Here is a 20,878-nt window from a genome sequence, read left to right as displayed (position 1 = left end):
AAGTTGACGAAGTGTGCTGTGGGGGTAGTATATTCTATCCCTACTTCTTGTGGAAAAATTTACATGGGGCAGACGGGGCAGTGCTTGAACGAGCGACTTGGGGAACATGGCCGAAAGCTGCGTTTTGGTACAGGGAGCAACCTGGCCATACATGTGAAGGAGTGCCAAAACTGCCCAAAAATCGAATTTTCAAAGTCTCCATTTTCGGGAACCTGGCACATTTCCGCACCTATTTACAAATTTCGATGCAAAAATAATCCGTATTTCAGATGCTAGATGAGCTGAAAGAACCAAAGCCGCGATTGCGGCCCTTTAAATTGAGGACATATCGTGCCAGATTTCTACTGCTCGCAGCTCGGGAACAACGCATGCCACCGGCGCCATTTTGGTCACGTTCGAAAGTTCACGCTTCCAGCTTTTTTTTTTCTTTCAAGCAGCAACACTGTGGCCGCTGTGGTCGTGGATAAAACGATCACAAAAAGAACGCGCAGCGTGCGTTGCTATTGGCCAGTTCAGGCATGTGACCAATATGGCGGCTTACAATTGGCTCCGTCGCGACGGGCGGCCATGGGCACCCAAACAAAGGCTCCATTTTGTTAGAGTCCTGTCCGATGCGCACATCACCATGCCTGGAGGTCCGACAAAATTCCGTTCTGTCAACCGCTATGGGCGGAGGCGAAAGAAAGCCAAAAAACGCGCAGATGAACCGGTGCCGTCGCCAGGCTTAGTGGGTGCTCGGCAATCGACTGCAGATACTACGCCGCCAGAAGACATCACCGCGCCAACTGCGTTGGACGACGTGGACAACGAGTCTCTTCGCCGCGTAAGAATTGACGCAATGGAGGCTGGAAATGAATCGACGTCGCTGCAACACATAGTGGATGCCCAGCAATCGAGCGTGGACGCTGCAACGACAAAAAATTGTGCCTCGCCGGCTTCGCTGGGCGGCGACTACAGTAGCGTGAGGATTGACATGCCGTTCGTGACGAGCAGCGAAGTGCAACGAGCGAGTGCCTGCGAGAAAGCTGCGCTTCGACAGATTAACTCAAAGCCAGCCACAAAAAGGAAGCTAGTGTTTCAAGACCAGTAGAGAGGAAGCATCACCTCTGTCAGCTGCAAATTAAGTCATTATAGATCTTGCCGCTTTGAATGTGCTTCTGAGTCTTGTGGCGTGTAAAACTTGCCGTGGGTGTGTGGAGGTAGCGCGAGGTGATCGAGATTATGGCCTCGCTACAAAAGCTGATATTGGTGTGCAAAACTGTGGCGAAGTTTCGTCCATGTGGAGCTCTCAGAGGGTTGACAGCGCGAAACATTGCAACCCCTTCGAGGTAAACATTCTCGCGGGATGAACGACATATTTTCGGCCACGGGGTTGACTGGGCAAGCAATGCACAAGAAAACTTTTCAGTGTCACTTGAAAACTGCCCTACAGCCCGCTGCCATGCGAGCAGCAGAAACCGCAATGAAGCAGTGCACGCGTGATGTGGTGACGCTGTATGAAGAGTTGTGCTTTGGCCACCGAAATAATATTGCCGGATGCTTCGACGGGACATGGATGACGCGGGGCCACTCGTCGCATATCGGCGTCGAAGCTGTGATAGAGCTATTCACTGGCTATGTGTTAGACTACGTCGTCCTAAGTAATTTTTGCTTAAGTTGTGAACACTGTCCGAAACCTGATGCAGAGGAATACGGAGACTGGAAGGAAAAGCACCAGGTCAGATGTCAGAAAAACACTGACTGTAAATCGGGTCAAATGGAGGTTGAGGCAGGTCTCACTTTATTTCAGAGATCTATTGAGGGCCACAACCTCCGCTACACGACTGTCCTCTGCGATGGGGACAGTCACACATTTGATGCCATAAACCAGGTGCAAGTTTATAGGTTTATCCCAGTCGAGAAAGAAGATTGCGTCAACCACGTTAAACATATACCGCCATGTGACAACTACGGACGATCACTCTGACTACTCGTGCCCAACTGGCAGGGATTCATGGTGGCGGCACAATGCTACTGTTGCAAAAGGAGATCAAGCACCCAAGCACAGCTACAATTTACCACAGGATGTAGCTTGTGCACTGCTGCCAGTTTATGAGCGGCTCTCCGAAACAAAACTGGTGGAAAGGTATTTCCGTGGGAGAACACAGAACTCCAATGAGAGTCTTCATTCTGTCCGCTGGAATCTGGTGCCAAAAGAGCGTCACTCCTCACTGTTCGCCGTCGAAGCAGCTGTCACTGAGGCGGTGCTTCGCTTCAATACAGGGTGCCAGAATGCAGCTGCCACAATACTAGGCGAGCTGAAAACAAATATGCCAAGAACAGGCCTTAAGAGGGCTACGGAGAAAGATGTTTGTCGAAGTCGGAAATGTGACAAGAAACATGAAAGTTCAAATGTGTTGAAGAAGGGTGTAAAGCGAAAGCACTGGGACTCAATGCACCCAGATGATGCTCCTGGGGCATACTGATTGCATTTTTCTAGCTTCTTTTAAAGTTTTGTGTGAATAAATAATCTGTAAAACGTTTTTCTTCGTTTTCTCAAAACTATTTTTGAACCTTTTTGAAGGTTTGGAGGTGCGATATCTCTGGTTCTACTTATGCTATTGCTATAATTCTTTTTGCACCAGAGACGTAAACTCATAGAGTGCAAAATTATAAATAAATATGTGGTACTTTATAGGAAAACTTTTTAAAAATTACATGTTTCCTTGTGTGTCCAGATGACTTTTTGGTCTAAACTTTGACAAGCTCTAACTTCGCATAAAATGGGACCAGGACATTCAAACTTGATTTTTGCACTCCCCGAGCGTTGTAGATTAATTTGATACCTTAATTTTGATTGTAACACCTGTAGTTTTACAGGTAGCTCAACTCCAAACAAAGAAGACAAAGTGCTCAATATTTTCAAAACTAGATTACTTATAGTAAATCTATATGCATATTTGAAATCAGCACAAAAAACTACATAAACGGTGCTACTGTCATCAAAATCTGCCGGTAAATAAAAAAAATTGTCTTAAGACCAAGTTCCCACCTCAACAGCACTACCATTATCGGCTGCGGGAAGTGTAGGCATGAGTGCGAACTATTAGAAGCGTTTCTAATCAAAATGAACGTGTTTGCATCAGCAACTCATGTGTTATTCTCACTGACAAAGAGTGGCATTTACAGTAGCCGACGGGTAATTCGGACCTCGATGAGGCACAGTCAGTCACCCCATAGAAGCGCATACATATTCGCGACGGATATTTCTGACTTATAAAGTCCGAAAGTTCAATTTTTCGGACTAATTCAGTCGCCTGCGGGCCAAAATCGGCCATCTTATCGTCTTTTCGCCGACGCAAAAGGCGCCATCTTGGATTGATGTGGATTTATGCTGCAGTTGGCTTGGCTTGACACTTTCGGTACCTCATTGTTGACAGTAGAGGTCCCTGCGATCTCCGACACTCCGAGGTGGCAGCCGGATTGTCATCGCCGCCAACTTGCTCTTGTCGGCGACGTTGTCGCAGGCAGTTATCGCTTGTCCCATATGTTGAAAATTGGTTGTTGGGGAAGGAAATTGTGCAGGACCTATCTCACATCTCGATGGGAAAGGATAAAGGAGGGACTGAGAGAAGAGGTGCCGTAATGGAGGGCTCCGGAATAATTTCGACCACCTTGGGATCTTTAACGTGCACTGACATGGCACAGCACATGGGCGCCTTTGCATTTCGCCTCTATCGAAACGCGGCCACCGCGGCCGGGCTCCAACCCGGGTATTCCGGATCAGTAGCCGAGCGTCCTAACCACTGAGCCACCGCGGCGAGTCTCATACGTTCACCATTCGCCGTTTCGTCACTTGGGTTTCACTGACCGCGTTGACCAAGTGGCGCTCAGTCTTCACGAAGTTACACCTGTTCGCCGTTTTGTGATTGCGTCCGGCAGTTCCGCCGCTTTGAAAGAAAAGTGCCTTATCTTTGCGTGTGATTAACGAGCGGTGTGGGGCACACTCGGAATGTGGACAACATGGCCCCGCCAAGTCCGTCAAAGAAGCGTGGGAAGTATTCCAACTAAATGCGGTGACCTTGCTGTCTAGCGTGTACAGTGAAAGCACAACCGTGGCGCAAATCGTCGCCAGCAAGAGAAATTTTCCGCAAGGTAAAATCAGTGACATTTCTAAGCCGATTTCATCTCAATAAAGTGATTTTTTTGTACTTCACGAATTTTTCGGACTGTTCGATTATTCGGACCATTTTTCGGGTCCCTTCGAGTCCGAAAAATCGGTCGGCGACTATCTGGTTCGTAATGACGTCCGGACTTTGATGAATGTGGCATGTATGTGCACTTGCGCAAGTAGTGGCTGTAAATACGTGGTGGAATTAATAATAAATCAGCTGAAAGTCCGGCGACAGTCTGTGAGTCTTCTGGTCCTGCATCTTTTTTCGCTGTTTTTTTTCCCCTTTTGAACATGTACCAACTCGCCCAGCAATTCACGCTTATGATACACTGGTCCATGGGCTGCAGTCTCTCTGTGGTGTTCAACGGCAGAAACTTGATTTCAATGTTCTGCAGCTTGCAGGTCATTTGATGGGCCGAGCAGCTGTCTAACAGAAGGCATACTCGGCAGCCCGACCTGCCCAACTCTGTATCCCACGCCTGCAGCCATTCAACAAACAGCTGGCGTGTCATCCAGGCCTTTCTATTAAAGCTGTAGTGGACGGGAAGCTGCTTGCAATTCTTGAAGCAGCGCGGTGACATGCTCTTTCCGATCACAAACGGACACAGCTTGCACGAGCCATCCATGTTTGCCGCAAGCAGAACTGCAACACGCAGTTTGCTCATTTTCCCGCCGTGACATGAGCTTCCACAGAGATCGAGTGTATTAATCGGCAGCATTTGCCGAAAGAGACCAGTCTCGTCTGCATTGAAGACTTGCCTCCAATTTTTTTTTTTTATAGAAATGTGATGTGTGGGGTTGACTTACAATCGTGTAAATACGGTATCACTGCAAAGACAGTTCTTTCCAGTAGCGCAAGCCAACAAACAGCTCAGCAGTGCACGCGCACCTGAAAGAGGGCCTTTCCCTTGCCAGGGTAGTCGTCGTTGACGTCCTCCTTCCACTTCAGGAAAGCCTCCTCCTCAACGATCTCCTGGTCATACAGCAGCACAAACCAGCGCAGCAGCATGCCCTTGGGGAAGCCCAGGGAGTGCCACAGAGTCTGCAGAGCATACAGGGCAGCCAGCTGCAGGGCAGGCCGCTCACCCAGGAAGGCTCGCAGCAAGGGCTGGTACCGCTCCAGCAGCTCCCGCTCCTTGTCCAGCTGTGCACGCTCAGGGACCACTGCATTGTTCTGCTGCTGCTGCTGTTGCGCGGCACTCTGCACAGCACAGTACCAGAAAAGAATCTGAGTGTGCATGTCTTTGTGTGTGTGAGAGGTATCACCAACCGTACAATGGCACATGAAGAAATAACTCGTAAATCAGCTGACAGAAAATTTCGTTGCAACTTATTCACTGTACAACAACCAAGGACAGGCAACATGCACTCCCAATAACCTAACAGGCAGAATGAATTGAAGTAATGTGCAATGTACACTATTCAAACCCTAGAAGGGACCGTTCCAACAGTTCCAATATAAAATGTATGATACTGGATGTGAAGTTTTTACATCCCTAAGCTTCATAGAGGCTATCAGAGAGGTGGCATAGTGGAGGGTTCCAGTTTAACTTGTGCAAGAGCCGCACCCCAACTTGCCAGGAGTAATGTATAAAAAAAAAGAACCAAAGAATAATTCATGTGTGTATAATTTTGTCAACGCGGTACATTTCACTGGCAGCTAATACAGAAACACCGAATTCGGACTCTTGCCATATTTTGGACTTAACCGAGACACCATCATGCACCTCGCAGGAATGTGCACATTTTCGCGACCAATATTTCAGGCTCTGTGGTGTCCAAATTGTGATTTTTTCGAACTAAAATAGATGCCAGCAAAGCTAGGGGATCAATTGTAACTGGTAGTTCATTTTTTTTAGCCTAATATAGGGTGAGCGCGCATCACTGTCACAACTAACTGGTTCTCCACCGCCATGAAAGGCGCCATCTTGGATTTAAACACAATCGGGGGGGGGGGGGGGGGGACTGGCTTGGATTGGCTTTGCGATTTGAACTTCACTGTTGCCACTTGAGATAATGGCACGCTCTTCGTTGCCATTGAGATGACAATGAGCAAAGAGCACGCGATCACATTGAAATAGACAGCTGCAGCATCCGCTGGTCCGTGCTTCTGCTTGAGTCATCCCGTGGGTTACCTCTTTCAGTATTTCTGAGCATCATTGCCTATGAAGACTGACTTCTTGCTTCACATGGTGCATGCATTCGTTCATGGCATGACCTGCGGCTGCATCGAATAGTCTGGTGTCATCACAAGAGGTGGTGTAGACACAGCCAAAGCACGATTATTGCTTGCAAGTGGAACATGAGGAGAGGCGAAGTTCGAGATTTTTAAAGCCCCCCTTTTTTTGCAGGCAAATGACTGCAGAAGATAGCTGCCTGTGACACGGTACGACCTTGGGACATGTCATCCCATGCACCTTTGCCCCACACACTGGAACTATGTACACCTAGTGCTCCAGCGCTGCTAGCTCATCTTGTGAGCTCTGCAGTAGTACAGTAGTATCTCGATGATACGAATTCCGCGGGACCCTGAAAAATATTAGCACCATTCCGAATTCGTATGATCCAAAACAAACCAAGTCTAACATAAAATGAAACAGTTTATTTGGCTCAGTTGCTTTCGGCCGAAAAAGTCTAATGCTGGTTAGCATTTTCTTGGGCTCTATTTCGCCAACAACCCAGCCTGAAAAGAATAAAACCGTGCTGCAGTTTCGTCAGCAATGCTGCCGGCATTGCTAGTGCAGCACATAAACGTCAAGGGCGCTGAGGGCTTCTGCCATCAATGATAGAAGGTCACCCCTTCATCGCTGTTTGATGACAGTTCATTTTATTCATCTTGATTGATTAAGATTCATAAGATAATTTAATTATCTTCAATGGTTTGCAACCAGCAAGTTGCAACGTTGTCATGAACAGTGACAAAGTCGTAAGCAGAAGCTTGAATGTCCAGAGTCTCCCACACTTCAATAGTAGCAAAATTTTCATTGGACCCTTCGGCAATTGGCGGTGCAGCTAGTGTCGTCATGAATCCACACTTGCACACACAGTTCACGATTGTTGCGTAGTCACACAGTTCCAAGACATGGCCAGAAAATGGACTGCGTCCAGCAGACTAATCCGCAAATTGTCATCTTCGCAAGTAATCGCCTCACTAAAACGCAATTACTAAATGTGATTTTTCACATTCTGGATTATTCTGGCATCCAACGAGTGCAATAAGGCATAAATGAGCATTCTAGGACAACTTGCACGATAGTTACAGCTGGTCAAACTTGACAGAGAAAAAGCTCATTTTGTTGACCAAGACAAAGGATTTTTAAACTTTTCCTAAGGAAGCAGTGGTTTAAAGTTAGCTTTATTGCACAACCTGTGCATTTATCTTTCTAGCACAAAAAATTTGTAGTAATACAGCATAGAGCGTTTATAACGCATATCGCAGGAGTCGGGAAAATCCGCATTATAAGTGGTACTGCACCGTAACCAAAACGTAGTTTTTCCATGCATTCGCATTTTCAGAATGGCCAGCCTACCTTTCAAAGTGCACCTGACAAAGCATCAGAGGCACAACACTGCAATCACTGGCAACATAGAGGTTTATTTGATTGTCGAAGCGTCCACTGGCGCTGCTACTGAACTGCGTAGATAATGACTTCATTTTCAATAACAGTGAAGCACTTGAGAGCTTGCTCACTGAGCTTTCTCTGAGCGCAGTTTCTTGCAACAGCCAAGTGGGTCTTTGCACGAAACTTCTGCTGCACTTTCACTCACTTCGTTTGGCTCACTCTCGGATAGAGGCTCATCGCGACCGCGCACCGCTGCCATGATGTCTTCATCTGAGGCGGCTACTTCACACGCAACGCCGTCGGGGTCGGCGACGAGGAGTTTATCTCGTGCCGGTCCTTGAAACGCTGAATATAACCATTCAGCGAGTTGAAACCATCATGCCGCAAAATGTCTGCAAGGCACCTGGCCTTCGCTTGCAATATTGAGCCACTCACAGGAAGACTGTGGGCCCGGACCTCGCAAAACCGTCCAAACAAAGCGGCGAAATAGTCATACTTTGACGCATGAATCCGCTTCCTTGCAAATGACGCGGAGTCTTCCTGCCGCCGTTCTTCTAAATGGCGGACAGAGCAACATCGGCGACACCGTACTTTTTTGCCACCGTAGACTTTTTCAAACCGCTCTCTACGTCCCTCATAATGCTCTCCTTGGTTTTGAAAGCTTGCCATTTCCTGGCTATCAGAGGAGCTGACGTGGAAAACCAATACCAGCACGCGTTTTGCCCGATTTTGTTTACCACTTTCAGCGCTTGCTCATGGTTTCCAACCGGAATATGGGAATACCCTGAATCACACCTTTCAAATGAAACCAAAATGGCCCCAGCGTATTTCTAGAACTGCGGGCAATAAAAGTTCGGTGCGATTAGACCTCAATTTAAAGGGACGCTATAACGCATGAATTAGGTGGTATTTTACAACGAAAATTCGTAGATAGCTGAGCAAGTACCTCAGGTTCATGAAAACAAAAAAGATAAAAATCATGTCCAATTTTCGGCCTCAAAGAGCAGTGTCCCCCCTTTATGTCAATTCCCTGTGGTGGACGGAGCACTGATTGCCAAAGAGCAAAATTTTTCTGTTCTACGATGACATTTTCCAATCTAAGGTGGCTTGGCTAGTGCAACGGGACGTGGTTGGAAGGAGGTGCACTCCTCTCAGAAATCAGCAGTGTGCGCTCGCGCTTTCGTATCATCCGCACGGGCTTGAAAATCTGTTTGCATAGTACCGAATCGTTAACATACTCTGTACAATGTAGACCATCCGGGACATTCAAAATTCCTATCATCTAAAATTCGAATCAACCTTAATCGTATCATCGAGATTCTATTGTACCAGAAAGGACAAAACATTATGCTGCGTAAAAGCTAGAACAGGGTGCACCCATGCCAATGACTCTCCCTCTTGGCGACGCACCATCTGCCAGGCTTGCGTGCCAGTGTCACTAGGCCTAACGTGCTTTGTATTGAAGCTCCAGTGACACTGCCTCGAATCTACATCCCGTTTCGTAGATGGCAGTAAACGCTGCCAAAGCTAGTGCACCTGCTCCACACCTAAAGAGCAGTTAGTCATACTGCACAGGCGTGGAAAATTATGCAACCAAATTATGCCTGCAACAAACCCGCATTTGTGCAGGTAGCTCCAACTTTGAAGGGAACCCGTGACATGCATTCAGCCAATGAGCATGCAGGTCAATGACTGCCCGCACGCTCCTCACACCGCAAAGCCACCCACCTCGTTATTGTCAGTGGAGTCAGTGTTGCCCTGGTTGAGCAGCTGAGGCATGGTAGTCTGCCCCAGGATGTACCTCAGCAGGCAGGTGACCAGGGCGTGCACAAATGACGGCTGTGTCTGCTGCTGGGGGTCAACAGAGTCCCGCAGCCAGCGGTACAAAGCTGTCGGGCTGGGGTCTGCCTTAAGCTGCCGCCACAGGTCACCCTGCAGTCGAGGCAGCAGGAAGCCCAGGCCCCGGTCTTCTAAGACCTCAGCCAACCGCTCTGGTCCACGGTTTCCCTCAGGCAGCACAGACTCAAGGTCCACCTAAGTGAGACAGGAAAGCAGTGGTCAGTCTCGTACACACTTATGGCCTGCAGCTTGGCACTGTGTGGCTGTTTGGACTAACACAGGTCTATTGTGCTGTGAAAAATCTTCAAATTAAGAAAGACCCTCCTCGCTGAAGAAAAATTTATGAAGGCACAACTACAGTCGACGACCGATTTTTCGGACTTTCTAGGGACCGCGAAAACGACCGAAAAATAAGGCAGTCCGGAAAATCAAATTTCACCGAAAAAATCGCCAACTTATTACCAATATGCCGGAGGACGGCATCAGTTGTATTTCTCACATTCTAAAGCTCCTGATGACTAAATTTCGCCGCGTGACATGCACGGACGAGGACGGCGACCGCTTTCATGAGCTCGGCCTGGCTGTGCTGCCCTCGGCATGTCGCCGATGAACGCACTAGTTCGGATAAAGTCTAAATGGGAAAGCGAACACGCCGCTGCGCGGGAACTGCGCTGCGCCCGCAGTACGATGGGCCTGGAACGAGAACGCGAAGATGGCGAAACAATAACCGAGAAACAGCCGAAGCTAGCGCTCAGTCGGCGTTGGCCTTCGTCATTGGGCCTAGCGACTAGAGCTGAAATCGGCATCATATCCGGCGATATGCGCTCTGCGGTGGAGTCTTGCATGTCATCGAAACGCCAGTTGTTTACGGTTTTACGATAGAAAAGTCAGGGTTGGGGTGCGTTTTGCCGCGGGTATGCTGGCCTCGCTTTGAAATGCACCACCATTTCCTCCCGCGCTCGCCGTTTCCGTGGAGCCGTACGCCTCCCACGCGCTACGCTGCTACCTCGGAAATTTCCATCTCCAGGACGAATGGCTCGGCACAGATGAGTCTTGCGATCTCTTACTACTGTTCAAGTTCGTGCGGCGGAACATATTTAAAAACAGTACGAATTCAAAACCATGCGGGCGCAATGTACTGACTCACTCGCGCAGAATTTCAGCACATGAAGTTAAAAGGCTTCCTTTAAGCTTGAATTTAGTTTTGTTTGGTCAAGTTTTCGATCTCTCCTGCAGTTTGAATTAATGAGGTTCCACTGTACGCATTACCGTATTTACTCGCATAATGAACCCACTCGCAACCCCCCCCCCCCCCAGACACTTTTGTCGGTCAGAATTTACTTTTTTTTTCAGCCTTTAGCTTTTTGTAGCTGGTTCCTCAGTTTTCGCGCCGTCCACAGCGCAGACCTTGGCAGGGGGGGGCAGCGCGCCAATATGCTGCTTGCCGCCGATAACACCACCACTTGTTTATTTTTTGAGGACTCCTGCCAGAGGGGAGAGCGCAGCGCGCTCGGCGAACTTGGCTAAGACGTTGTATGCTGTAAGCTAAGGCATAGTCATTCGCATTATGCACTCGTCACCGTCCTGTGCGTTTTTTTAACCTCTCGCACAAAACGCCCGCCTGACCTTCATCAGGGCCGGTGTTCAGCATGTTCGGGTTATCTCGACGCGAATGGCCGGCACCGCGGGGCTGCCACAAAATTGCCGGATCAATCGCGTCGAAGTGAACGATGCTTTGACAGCAGCAGCACGAACACAAACCCGCCTGACCGCGTGTGTTTGTTGATGACTGGACGGACCCAGGGAGATATATGAATTCTCGGCCCTTCCAAAAAAATCTGTTGGAAACTTATTTTGTTTCCCGCGTAATGAACCCTCCCCCCAAACTGGTGTCAATATTTCTTCCAGAAAAGTGGGTTCATTACGCGAGTAAATACGGTATATGGCGGCGTGGGTATTGCAGCGAGCGCGAACAAGGTCCGAAAAATCGAGCAGTCAGTTCCAGTGCGTCCGAAATTTCAAGCGCTCTTATACATCGGCTCTATGGGCCATGTCGCGGTGCCGCGAAAAAGTCCGAATAATCAAGCATGTCCGAAAAATCAGGTGTCCGAATTTTCGGTCGTCGACTGTATGCACAATAGAACATGTATTTTGTGTGCAGATTCTAAATGTCATTTAAACATAAGTAGGGGCGTGCAAACATTCGAAATTTCGAATAAGAATTGAACATGGTGGGTATTTGGTTTGTATTCGAGAAATTTCGAATATTAGAAATTTCCCGAATACTCACCAGGGATCGTATACCATGCTGACTCATGAATTTGACCGTGGCAAAACCACAATATCTGGCAGATTATCCAACGACAGAGTTTACAGTTCCCGGAAAACAATACAAAAAGGTCAGATTCCTTTCCTCCTCAGTATTTTATCATGTGGACCGATAGCATTCAGACACCGCCAGGCTTGACCTCACGAGAAATTCCGCAAGCAAGATGGCCCACGACCTGCTTCGAACAATCGCAACATGAAAGCGCGCATTTTTTTATCCTTCCGTAATATATTGCATACTTAATGCTAACACTTATGGCATTTGTCGTGCCGCCTTAACTTAGAGTGATCTCCGCCATTTCATTTTGAAAAATTAAATTATGCCGGAAAGCCTCCTTGCGGAATTTCGCGTGAGGCTCCCAAAGGAGCAAGTCAAGGTGTCGCAACAGGGAAGTAATTCTATAAAAATGCCGCCTATTGCACCGTGCATTGCAACCCGCGTGCATTTTAAGTAAGCTTAACAGCGGGCGTGACAACATTCGGAAGGCCCTTATCACTAGGCCAGAAGGCAGCCTGGCCACGTCATTTCAGTTTCCGAGCTTCGCCGTTAGCCCGCAGAGACTGCAAATTGCAGCTGCTAGCCCCCGTGCATTCACTGGTAGTCGCCAATATGCGTGCTCCCCTCACTGACGTTCGCGTTATTCCAGCAAGGCGAAACTGGGCGCTCATTATGGGCTTACAGGTGTTTGCACAATGGAACCACATCATAAGGCTAGTACCACATTTTCGGCAGGGCTTTTTATTTTTAGCTTCGGATAACTCTGGCATTTCTTCCAGTGCCTTGATCTCTAAATGAGGTTTTACTAGTTATCACATTATTCTTTGTAGCCAGTCTTGGAATTTAATGGCTTTCCATTTTGCATGGCCACATTACAGGTTGGATATTGTGCTATGCTGTCTAATCATGTGGTATACACTTCTATGCACATTTTTTTATATAGCAGTCCATTTGTTTATTTCAGTTGCAGAGACCACAGACCATTAGGGCAAAAACATTTCCTTGCTTCTCATTTTCTGAAATAGCTTTTTTTTGTACCGAACAGATAATAGATTCTATATTTGAAGCCACGTTTTCTTCACATTAATATTCAAAATTTTCAATATTCGCACACCCCTAAAAACATGTCTTTGTGCACTTATGCAATTATTTTTAGAGAAATTTCGCTGCAGGGGACATGCTGTAATGCATGCTATTGCTTTGTCTCAAGATTAAGAAGTGCAATAAGGGTAAAATTACCATCCTGACTAATGTGGAATGAGTTACAGCTGTTAAAACCACTCCAGAAACACCGTTACCACCATTCCTTCCGGTTTCTGAAATGGAGACTACAAAACCCCATGACTCAACTTCTATGATAGGCAGGATAATAATTTTACCCTTACTGCACTCCTTGATGTGAACACAAGCCAATGTTTTGGTTTGGTTTATATGGGTTTAACGTCCCAAAGAGACTCGGGCTATGAGAGACGCCGTAGTAAAGGGCTCCGGAAATTTCGACCACCTGGGGTTCTTTAACATGCACTGACATCGCACAGTACACAGGCCTCTAGATTTTCGCCTCGATCGAAATTCCACCGCCGCGGCCGGGATCGAACCCAAGTCTTTCGGGCCAGCAGCCGAGCGCCATAACCACTCAGACACCGCGGCGGCTTACAAGCCAATGGCGTGCATTTCAGCATGCCATTTACCCATCAGTTACCTGCAGCGAAGTTTCTTAAAAGCGCTCTCCAAAAGACTTTCATAATATATTGCACAAGTGCACAAGGACTTTTATCACATTAAGAGGGAACACTGCTCTTTGAGACGAAAAAAATCGCTTTTTTGAAATTTAGTTTTTCGAAATCTACAGCTAATAATCCTAAAATGCACCACGATTCCAGTCTCGTGGTTCTGTATTTTGAGCGCACAATCAATTTATAACATCCCTGTGAGCTGAATTCTACGCAAGAACAATGCTTTTTGCCACGGCGCATAGCCCTCTTTCCACACGCGCAACAGCAGCCATCTTGGTCTCGTTAGAAAGTGGCTTTTCTTCAATTTCCCGCCACAAATGGCTCAGACCGTTCACTAGTGACGAACAAAATCCATGCACAAAGAAAAGTCCCAACGCGTGCCCTATTTGTCGAGCTAGCGCACGTGACCAAAAAGCGCGCTGTGAATGGCTGCGCAAGGCTCCCGTCTGCTCCACTCCGCAGTTAACGTGACGACGAGTCTCTTTGTTCTTTCTGGCAAGTGTGCAACGATGTCTGATCCAACGGGAAAGTTTAACACAAGGCACAAATTCGGCAGAAGAAAGAAGCGATCTCTTTGTAACTTCCAGAAATGTGCCATTCCTTCGGTGGATGCCAAAGCCGTGGACAGTGCTGAAATACACCTAGCCAGCTCGTCGACGAGTCCAAGTGCTGCGGACAACGGCCGCGTTCGGTATGACACTGCAATGTTGCAACGTGCGGATTTGGTGCAGAGAGAGGTTGAAACGCAAGAAAAGCTTAAAGTCGTAGCTTCAATGCCGGCAACGACGCGAAAGCTGGATTTTCTCACACACTGACGACGATGCGGTCGCGCCAGTCAACATCGAGCCAGGCTTCGTTATCGTCAACTTTAACTCCGCGAACGCGATCATGTCATGCGTTAAGTGCAAAGTGTGAGGCAGTAGCGTCACTGTAGGCAGAGGCGAACGAGAATATGGCCTCGCCATAAATATTGTTATCAGGTGTAGCTGCAAGCTGCAAGCGGTGCCTTTAGCACGCGTTTGAAGCCTGACAACAGTCATTTGACAAAAATAATAATAACTTCTTTATTTCCATCAGTGATGGAGGAGACTGTGGGTAAGTCTTTTTACAGGCAAGCGACTTGACAAGAGGCCGCAGCCTCTTTTACAAGGCAAGCAACGTGAACAGGAAATACACATACATGGCAATTGACTTCATATGAAATATGCAAAAAAATAAGGACAAAGAATGCAAATTACATAAAAATGCTCTTCAATTACTTGAGAAAGAATGAGTGACAAAAAGTCAAGACCCGATTTTCAAAAAGTATTTAAAAGTGTTGGCAATGCGTATGATATCACCAAAAGTTCAGATTTTCATGTTTTTCGGGAATTGATGGTTAGAGTTAATGAACAGAAGAAATTTCTGAAATATTTCCCAACAATAATGGCCTAGTGTCCCACAAATCATTGGTGCTACTCCAGGCTATCAGCAAAGATGCACAACGAGATGCACAATGGTCTTTCAACAAAACACACTTGGCGGCGCATTTGAAGCACCAATTCCACACTGCCACCTGCATGCAAATCTCAGGTTCCTGCAATCTGCACGCAGCCGGCCGTTCCGCTGCACACTTTCACAGACAATCTAAATAATGCCTGGCATACCACATCGGTGGGCTAATGATTTGAGAACACTCCTCGCATTTGTGAGGAGTGCAGTTTTTAATCCCCAGCACCGCCAGGTACCCATCGGTGATACTATGAGCCCAAGGTTTACCGTGACCTGGTGCTCTGCTCATCTGGGATGAAATGCTTGGAAAATAGATCTTTGACCCCAACTTGTGTAATGAAGACTACCTTGTGCCATGGCGCTCTTCGGCCAAAAGTTGCCCTTGCGCCATAAAAGTTTAGCATCATCAAATGCTGCCAGGCATGTTCCAGTACCATCTTTACCTTGGCCTGTGCCAGCCCCTGGGTGAGCCAGGCGCGCCCCTGGGTGCGGGACAGCTGTTGCAGCACGAGCAGAAAGAGCGGGTAGTGCTGCCCCTGAGGCAGGGCCTGCGCCAGCTCCGAGAGGGACACCAGGCCCTTGGCCACACCACGGGCTACGTGCCCCGCCACCATGCTCTTCACCAGGGGCATCTCAGCCTCCAGTGCAGACATGCGCCCAAACACCTCCTGCACCATCACCACACGAGAAAAGAGATATTCAGAAAGAGAGAAGGGGCACAAAAACATTCCAGCTCCAAATGAACAATAGTACCTGCACAGACTTGTCCAAGATGTTTCTACAGTATAAACATAAGTGGCTACACGCAAGTGGAGGACACTACAAACTTGCCATTCAGCACTTGCGTCTGTTCGTGTTGCCAGTCACGTGTTTGCAAGAATGGAAAATTATAGGGAATGCTAGTGCACACCCCTGCGCTTCTCCCCACAACCTGCCCCAACAGAAGTTTCTAAGTGGCTTCTGTTCAACCACCTAGTTCCAATAACCAGCCCAAGGAATCTATATCTAAGAAGAGCTTGCCAAGCAACAAAACACCAAATGCTGGACACCAACAGGCATGTACCACCAAGTCATAAGCAAGATGAAAGGCAAGCTCATAGCACGTCTGTTCCAACAATGTGATCAACATACTGTTAAAAAAATGAGCACAGCAGATCGTCTCATAGCAGAGATAGCAGGAGATCGGTGGCACTATCTGCAACCCAACTTGTGCAGTGATGGGCTGCACCGGAGTTGCAAAGAGCATGCAACTCATTTGAGAGTGGTTGCAAGGCCAACATGCCACTTCTCTTCCAAAACGGTCATGCAACCTTCGCGACTCACAAATTCACACTCGCGAGTAGCGAAGATTGCACGACTGCTTAGGTCAAAAAGGGCAGTCGCCACAAAAGTCTCATGCTGTCGGATTTCCCAGCCTTCTGACCCAAAGTTTCAAGACAGCACACCTTTCAGCGATATCCTTTTTAAAAAATGAGCCAGCATCAAATGCAACCATCATTTAAATCGTTTCTAGAAGAAATTTGCCGTGGCAATTACTGCAGACAAATGGCATTGCTAAGCCACTACACTGCTGCACACAACGTAGGCTCAACTTCGGCAACTGCTGCAACCAATCACAGAAAGTGACGCAGAGGGCACTGAAAAACGACACTCTCGGCAGACATCAGCAAAAGATCCAATCTCTGCTCTGGTCGTGCCATTCATCGCTCGACAACTAAACTTAACAGCACACTACTGAACCCTTCGAGGCCAATGGCGACAAGCAACAGTCAAAATACAAATATCGTACTAAGTAAAGCCGAAAGTTGGGTGAGTAGCACTTGTCTGCATCGTCCTGTGCGTTACAAGAGGCTTCGACTGTATTGCTCGCACTAGGAACACCAAAAATTAAAAGTAAGAACTGTCACAAACAGCAGTTCAACTCACCTGCAGGGCTTCGAGGTACGCTGCTCCACCATCCTTCTTGTAGGCCAGAGCCATCTGGGGCAGCAGCTCAGCTTGGGGCTTGTCAAGGGTGGCCAGCATGGCATGTGCCAGTGCCTCCGAAAGAAATTTTCGTGGGATCTTGAGCGCCTCGAACGCTCGGCCCGCTTCATCCGGCAGCCCATTGTCGCTGGTGGGAGTGGCGGTGCCGTTGTTGTTGGTTGTGTTGTTGGTGGTGGTGCCTTGCTGCTGCTGGTGCTCTGTGCCGTTGGTCAATTTCAGGGAGGCGAGAAGCTCATCCACCCGTGCTATCACCTCCTCACGGGTGGCCCCCTTCTCGCGCTCGGGAGCACTTCGATTGGCACGATTCTTGTCTTGCACCACTTGCTTGATCACGATCGGGGGCTGCATCCAGCAACAAGGGGAAAGAGGAGGTTGTGATCGTAAGTTGGATGCATAGCCTTCAAGAGTAAATAGGGTGAATGGGGTATAACGTTTTAAAATGACTCTGGCTATAATCCACTGCAATCATACAGCAACAACACATTGGACTAGGCCTTCGCAAGTACATATCCAACATAGTCCAATGGTGACGGAAGTTGTGCCTTGAGTGGCATAGAAGGCACAGAGTGACCCAAGTTGTGACGCAGTCCTCAAGTTGAGTACACTGCAACTTTAGTGCATTCGACAACATAGTTCACACAGACATGACCAATTCTCATTTCAGCCACCAGTTATATGCTGAATGCTTAGTCTGTACGGGTGATCACACATGTATTGAATTATTGTTTGTATCGAACAGAGAGAACATTCCCTTGACAATCCCATGCAAAATACAGCACTGTTCCTCGCATTTATCGAACTCACTTTCAGTGAAACAGATACACCAAACTGGGCCCTTGCAAACGCTGCTTCTCCTAAAGGCACTCTCGCTACCACTTTTCTCGCCTGCAGCCAGATCGCCTACGCAGCCTTGGACACCTGCTGGCAGTGCTAGCACTGGAAAACCACATGACAAAGCGAATGTGGGGTGTGTTTTGAGAGCGTTTTAGGTTTCTCACGCATTTACCACTCGACACAGCTGTAATGCGGAAAAGACATACTGGGCACAGCTTGTTACGTGTAAAGCCAACCTAACTGATCGAAGTAAATCGCTGGCGAAGGCATCAGAAAGAGCAACTGCACCTTAATTCCAATCAGGTTATTCTATTTATAGTGTACTGGAAGCGCTGGCCTCTCATGATAAGCGGTGGCCACTTCCAAAGCGCTGTCTGCTACGGTTTAGATGCACTAGGCCTAACAAGCAGTGTGCTGCCATTATGCCACCAGGCTGCACGTCGCTACAAGCAGGCTCTGTCTGCACGAAGTACACCACTAGCGTGGATGCACTGTATTCTTGCTTTTAGATATATCTCAAGCTATTTAGCAATCAAATTCAAGTTCACTATATCCGAGATAGACTGTTGTAGCTTACCATGTGCCTACCATCAAATGCGCACCTCAAGACCCGTTTCCGTGCAAGTCGCATCCCTCATGGTAACAATCTAAAGTGACAGCAGTACTGGTGCTTGTTTGTATTGTTTAATGCCACCCATAGACTGCGTCGCAGCCCGGAGTGAAGACACGAAGCACCTCTTGCTCCAACCCGCAATCTCAGAGCAGCCACTCTTGATAATAGCCTTCACACAATGGTTCTTAAACCTGTTTCACATGCGAGTGAGAATGCTAGCGAAGCTTGCCGCCCCCACACAAAACCCTGTTCTGAGTCGCCGCAGTGGCTCAAACAGCCAGAGCAAAGAGGTTCCAACAAGTTGTAAATTTTCGCTGTGACACGCGGCGGGGGAAAGAGGGCATTAGAGAAAATTTTTTTAATATTGGACTTCGCATAATGAAAACTTCAGGTATTATGCATTTTAGTGTGATTTCAAATATGGTGTCCATTTTTGTGTATATTATGTTGTTTGTTATTAATTCCAGAATTTTGGTAAAATTATTCTGACAACTTTTTGAAAAAATTGGCTACTCAAATTCAATAATTTTTATCCCAGTGGACTCTACTATTATAAATGCTTGCAGTAAGGGTACTTTCGGTGTTCTAGCCCTTCTGTAACCAAAGTTACAATGTTTTGAAGTTTACATAAAAGTGGCGAGGGAAAAGGTGATTTTTATTTATGCCGTTTAATATTTTCACATTTTATTAAGAGTGCTGTTAATGGTTTTATTGCAAGGCCCAATGATTCAGCTTTCAAATAAAACAAGAATGGTGAAAATTGCACGAATCAAAGCCGGGGGAAAAGCTTGTCAGCAGTGTGTAGGGTGGTGCAGAAAATGAAACTGAGAAAAACGCAAAAAACGAAATCAAACATTTTGAAGCTGTGTAAGCACATTACAGTACTTAGTTTTCCAAAACAAACAGCTTAGAAGGCGCATAGTGAATAGTCTGAATCACATTTTTGCCGTTGCCGCTGCTTAGCAAGCTGCAAAAATGATTTCGAGGGTGCACACTGTATTGTGAAGCAGTCTGTCGATCGCCACCAAATCTACGACCACGTCGGTAGCTCCGCAGGCAATGGAGAGTTGGCGTCTACATGCTCGCTCGCTAGCGTCCACATCTTGCGCTAGGTTGCGGAAATTGCTGCCAAACTGGCAACTTTATCATCAGCGTGCTTCTCAATCCCCGCGATCAGTGCTGGGAAGAAATGTGTCTAATCTGAACCGCTGCTGCCAATCTCGCCCGAGCCCGCAATTTGCTCCGTGTCGAAGGCGGACGGCGAAGCTGGTAAACAAGCACTTATCACGACCGCCGAATTGCACTCCTGTACCTCGTTATTCCCTTATCCCTCTTCCGATCACTTTCAAGTAAAACCATCCTCCGGCTCTCAGTCATCCTCTGCAGCCGCGATATGCACCCAAGGTCGCGTCATCCGCCGGTTCACGCTCAGGCACTCCGCTGCTGCTGGTTGACATCACTGCCGACGAACTTGCGTCTTCCGCTTGCTTTCTGCTGCATTTTTTTTACGTTTTTTCCCAAACTTATGCACGCTGCGAACTTCCGATACGGTTTGAAGCCACGGTGGTCTTTTTCAAAATGGCGTCGCAGGATGAGCGCGGAGCGTTAAAAGAAAAAAGGCGCCGGCCAATGAGGCGCTTGAATTTCGCCACGTGGTGTCCAACAGTCAATAGCATTGCCGCGTTTTATATTTTGTTGTCTTTTTCTCAGCGACCAATCACAGTAGACCTTTCGTTCTGGCGGGAAAGAAAGTTGAGGCGTTGCTCTTTCAAACGAGTCCAAAGTCGCTTAGCTGCAACGGCCACTTTTGACGCGACACGCGACGCAAAACTGGCATTTTCTAACCTATTTTCGCGAGCTCCCTTGTCAAAATTGCATCTTTGAGTGTAGATTTCTCGTAAACTACGCGGTATTAAGCCATGAAACTTGAAATTACGATGGAAAATGATGAGACTTATCCAACTATAACCAAATTGAAAAGTCGATTTTTTGGTCCTAAAGACCCGTGTCCCCCCTTAATAGCTCATATGTGAACTAGCATTTATGGAAGTGTGTGCTTTTGTGACGAGCCGAGAGCCAATTCTGTGAGCAATGAGAATAAGAAATTCCAGATTTCCAAATATTCAGAGGAGACAATTCAAATTAATGTGCAGTGTGAATTGAACTGAACAGGAAGTACTATTCGCGAACTATTCGAAATTTCAAACATTCACACGCAACTACAAGAACCAAAGACATAACATATCGGATAAACAAAGAAGCTCGCCTCACCTCTGGCACAATTTCAGCCAATTGTGGCAAATAAAAAGGCCTACTTGGTAAATATTTCAGATTTCT

General features: G+C 47.4%; 1 protein-coding gene across 3 annotated transcripts in view; it reads right to left on the bottom strand.

Moving 5' to 3' along the window:
• LOC144129284 (eukaryotic translation initiation factor 4 gamma 2-like) overlaps window positions 1–20,878 on the bottom strand; it is a 176,328-nt gene that overhangs the window by 148,437 nt on the left and 7,013 nt on the right. For 2 of the 3 annotated variants that reach the window (XM_077663303.1, XM_077663302.1), the window contains exons 4-7: window positions 17,035–17,436; window positions 15,552–15,776; window positions 9,445–9,750; window positions 5,043–5,354 (exon numbers count right to left, since the gene is read on the bottom strand). In XM_077663303.1, the coding sequence (XP_077519429.1) occupies window positions 5,043–5,354; window positions 9,445–9,750; window positions 15,552–15,776; window positions 17,035–17,436 (1,245 nt within the window). Of the gene's footprint in view, window positions 1–4,912; window positions 5,355–9,444; window positions 9,751–15,551; window positions 15,777–17,034; window positions 17,437–20,878 lie in introns of all 3 variants that reach the window. The other variant, XR_013313902.1, reaches the window with a different exon arrangement.

The sequence above is a fragment of the Amblyomma americanum genome, chromosome 4 (assembly GCF_052857255.1).
Source record: "Amblyomma americanum isolate KBUSLIRL-KWMA chromosome 4, ASM5285725v1, whole genome shotgun sequence".
NCBI classification, from domain to species: Eukaryota; Metazoa; Arthropoda; class Arachnida; order Ixodida; family Ixodidae; genus Amblyomma; species Amblyomma americanum.
This window is presented reverse-complemented; position numbering and strand designations above follow the sequence as displayed.